Source organism: Cajanus cajan, chromosome 6 (assembly GCF_000230855.2).
Source record: "Cajanus cajan strain Asha chromosome 6, NIPB_CcT2T_4, whole genome shotgun sequence".
Taxonomy (NCBI): domain Eukaryota; kingdom Viridiplantae; phylum Streptophyta; class Magnoliopsida; order Fabales; family Fabaceae; genus Cajanus; species Cajanus cajan.
In genome coordinates, this window is record NC_138522.1 from 42700161 (window position 1) to 42704731 (window position 4571).

Genomic DNA, 4571 nt, shown 5'->3' on the forward strand with positions numbered 1-4571 from the left:
TCACAGCACAGCATAGCACAGCAATATCAGTATCCAGCACAGCTAAACAACTTACAGCACAAAAATTTACATCAACTACATCTTAACACCATAATTCAGCATTATCAACTAGTTAGCATGGCAATATTTAACATCTACAACCCAGCAATTTTCAACAAAATCCAACACATATCAGCCTATAAGTACACAACACATATGCACCTGACACACTCATGGTCGCACTCGACGTGACACAACCAGAGAGAACCAGGGACCAGCGCGCCCGACGCAATTCTTATTGCACCCGGTGTGATAGGAGGCAGAGACCTCAAAAGGTCTCACAAGCCCGACGTGCTCATCCCGCGCTCGGCGCAAGAAAGCAGAGACCTCCCTAGGGTCTCACGCCCGGCGCAATACAAATTGCGCCCGGCACCACCTCTGGCAGAGATTCCCAAGGAGTCTCCACGCCCAGCGAGACGTGGTCAAGCCCGGTGCAACACCAGTAATCCCACAAACATGTCACACACTGATATCGCGCCCAGCGCGGTCCCACCACGCCCGGCGTGGGCCATCTAGAGGCTCACATTTGCAAGCTCGCCCGGCGCACACATCTTTGTGCCCGGCGTGCTTGCCTTAAAGGGAGCCCTCTGGTGGTCACGCGCCCGGCGCCAAGAACTGCGCCCGGCGTGATACTCAGCAGCAACCCACCAAGTACGAAAATTTCTTCAAAAACCTGCATGAACATCCAGAAAATCCACATGCAATCGGCCCAAAATATCACATTTTCATCAAATCACCCAAAAAGCCCAACTTTACCCACATGCAACCATAATCAATGAAAATCCCCAAATATTCACCCAACCCCGAAAGTCTCGAAAACGAGTTTTCTTCAATCTCAACCATAATTATCAAATCATCCAACCATCCATGAGTTACTATACTCATTTTCACACAACCGACATGAATCCTAGCTTCCCTTACCTCGGTACGAAAATCCGAGCTTCCGGGAAGAGAAGGAGACAACGAGGAAGACGAAGCTTCGAGAAAGAGAAAGCTCCACACGACTCAGCTAGCTCTGCCTAAGCTTGATGAACACCTTCAATCCAAGGAAAATGAGAGTGAAAAGGCAAAGTGAGAGATGGAAGGGAAGAAGAGAGTGAATGAGAGTGTTTGAGTGAGTGAGAGTTAAGAAAAGAGAGAAAGAATCTACGGGGTCTCACAAAAAAAGTTTCCTTTTTAAAAACGCTTTATATATTAATTTTATAAAGTTTTAATTAGGTAACAAAATTGCGTCATACATTATAAGAAAAAAAATATTTGTAAGTTTATATAAATATTTCATTAATAACATAAATGGTATATTAATTATTTTTATGAGGTAAAACAGGTAAGATATATTTTCAGGAACAAATCATACTAATTGAATAATTAAAAGTTAATAAAAGCATATAATAAAGTATCCCATAGCTGGCGAATGTGATTAATTTCTTAAATGGTCCAATCAAATTAAAAAAATGTTTGTTTTATCCACACAATAATTAATTAATAAATAGCGTTGAATGAAGCAGGAAAAAAAAAAAATAGGTTCCTTGGCCGCGTTAACAAAAGATGGAAAACACCGAGAAACCGAGGTTGGAAAAATTATAAGGTCTTGAATTGTATATCCCTCATTATCATACACCTAAATATCATAAAGACTCTATCTAGAGGTCATAACCCAGAAAAATCACCTTCATTATTTTTCCATACGTGTGCAGTGCGAGTGAGTTTATAATTTATATAATATAATATATTATATTTGATATTTGATATATTATATACTATATATTATATATGTTGCACCGCACCACTCTTTGTCTCCATAACATTCTCCATGGCCAATAGGAAGAGGCTAAAAAACTTGACCCAAACTCTGAAAGACAAAGCCTCCGTCATCGCCGCAGCGCTATCCACTCACCGCCACGTGTCCTCCATCCGCGTCCACGTCCTCCGCGCCACCACGCACGCCCTCTCCGCCCCTCCCTCCGAGGACTCCATCGCCGCCGTCCTCGCCGTCGGCCACGCCTCCCACCGCCACCCCCGCGCATGCATCGACGCGCTCATGGATCGCCTCCACCGCACGCGCAGCGCCACCGTCGCCCTCAAGTGCCTATACACGCTCCACAACGTCGTCGTGAAGGGATCCTTCGTCCTCAAAGACCAACTCTCCAGTTACCCCTCCTACGGCGGCCACAATTTTCTCAACCTCTCCACTTTCCGCGACGACTCGGACCTTGAATCGGTGGAACTCAGTTCGTGGGTTCGGTGGTACGCCGCCGTTTTGGAACACTCTTTGACCGTTTCCAGAGTCTTGGGGTATTATTACTTGCAAGAAAATAAAAAGAATGATAATATTAATAATAATAATAATAAGTGTTTGGTTTGGGCGGCGTCGAACGCTGATTTGTTGTACAAGTTGGAAGCGTTGGTGGGTTTTGTTGAGGAAATAAGTCACGTGCCGGAATCGCTGGAGCTTCAGCGGAAGGAGTTGGTGTACGAGGTGGTGAGATTGGTGGGTGAGAATTATAGGTGCGTGCAGGGTGAGATTATCATACGGTTGGAAGAGGTTGGGGGGAGAGTAATGGATGTGGGAGAGTTGAATGAGATGTTGGGGTATTTGGCGAGATTGGAGGAGAGTCACGAGAAGTTGCTGCTTTTGTTTGTGAATAGGACAAAGAACAATGGGTTTTGGGATTTGGTCGAGAACACCAAACTCAAGGCTATACACAAGAAGAAGGAGATCGAAGGGAAGTGGCTCACGGTGGTTACTGGCGGTAACGTGCTCGAGTTCACTCGGTCTACCAACCCGTTTCTTGACCCGGGGCAACTCAGTCCGGTCCCACGGTTAAGTTTCGCAACGGTAAGGTGACAATTGCCAACGGTCACTTTCACTGAGAAATTGTCAAATTACTCAATTTTTTTTATTTGTTTGTTGCTTTTGGAGAACCCGCAGTCTGCGCCTTCCAGTTGGAGGCCTGGTGGTATGCTTTTTCATATTTTTTGGTGGATGTGGGCCTTGTGGGCCTCCATGTCTGCCGTCGTCTGCATGATTAAAGTGGAAAACGGATAATTTCATGTATATCAAAATAATTAGAGATTTGTCGAGTCATGGTTTTTCACCCTTCTTGCGTTCCTCTGTTCTCGCTGTATTAGGCGAGGCTAGTATGAAAGCAAAATTACAACAATGTAAATAAACTTCTTAGGCCAACAATTAGCCTTAGTTCGTCCTCCTGTTGGGTGTTGGCGAGCTTATATCCAATGATTAATGCTTATGAAGGAACCAACCCACAAACTTCTTAACTTGTATGTGACTCTTGACCTTTTCAGATAAAGGATTCAATTAAAAAAAAAACAAAAAAACAAAGGTGGGTATCAAGCTAGAGCTAAAGTTTTAAAAAAAGAATGCCAAAAAGTTGTTGATAAAAATTAAAGATTTACCTGTGGCCAACATGGATGCAATAGAATCAATGTCCAAAACCAGAGCTCTAAAACAAAGTCACGTGGGACCTGAGTGCTAAGGGTTAGATTCACTGGAGAAAACGAGTATGCCACATAAGAATTCGTAGATGGGCATCAATAACACTAACCTCAATAATGAACAACATTGACAAAGTAGTAGACAATTCCTCTGACTATATATATGTTCATTTCATTCATGTAAACAAATTTTGGTTACAACCAAATTGCCATGCATGTCAAGGGTGAAGTTAAAATTTCCTTCATGACAAACAAACGTATGTAACTTTACAAGATGGTGTGTTTCGGTTTAAAGAATGTTAGGCTGACGTATACAAATGGGGGATGACAAAAATCTTTTTCAACATGATTTGGGATATTGTTGAAGTGTATATCGGTTTGGTCTAATTCAACTATACAAATTAATATTTGGGTTTGCAGAATTTAAATTTTAAAACCATGTCTTTTTTGGCTGTCCATTTTAAAACCATATTAATCTATTTATTTTGAAAAAAATTAAATACTAGATATCAAATTTTTATAGCTCCAAAATTTAAAAATAACAGTTTTCTTAATTATTCCAAAATTTAATTTCTAAAAGGTTGAATTCAACCACGCATAGAAGAATACTGTTGGAATAAAAATACGTGGAATTCAACCGTCTATACAAAAATATTGTTGAAATAAAAATCAATAAAAACAATAAGCGAGGTGAGTGTACTTAGAAAAACAAAGGGATGCAAAGAGAAATCCCCCAACTCATTTATTATATATATTTTTTCTTCTAGAGAAAGAACTCCCCCAACTCTAAATTGCCATGAAACAAACTTGAAACAAAATTAACATTATTGGCCCAAAATATTAAGTGTAAGCTACAGGCCTTTATGTTAAAGACCAATAATCTTCACCTGAAGCTCTCAATTTCGCAGGCCCCAAGTTGCGATGAATCCGAACAAAATTAAAATGATGTGTGTCAGTTGATTTTTTTTTCTTCATTAGTTACTACTTCTAAATCTATATATAAATAAAAAATACACAGTTATTTATTAAAAAATAATATTTTAAAAAATAAATTTTATTTAATATTTTTAATTCAA

At 40.5% G+C, this 4571-nt stretch overlaps 1 protein-coding gene across 1 annotated transcript; it reads left to right on the forward strand.

Moving 5' to 3' along the window:
- The first annotated feature begins 1692 nt into the window (after positions 1-1692).
- On the forward strand, positions 1693-3123 carry LOC109802276 (putative clathrin assembly protein At4g40080). The gene has a single exon (XM_020363576.3). It carries the CDS (start codon positions 1853-1855, stop codon positions 2885-2887), a length of 1035 nt encoding a protein of 344 aa, XP_020219165.2. The 5' UTR covers positions 1693-1852; the 3' UTR covers positions 2888-3123.
- Positions 3124-4571: the final 1448 nt, after the last annotated feature.

What these genes read in the sequence shown, in the direction of transcription:
- LOC109802276 (XM_020363576.3), top strand. Translation starts at nt 1,853, where the DNA reads ATGGCCAATAGGAAGAGGCTAAAAAACTTGACCCAAACTCTGAAAGAC.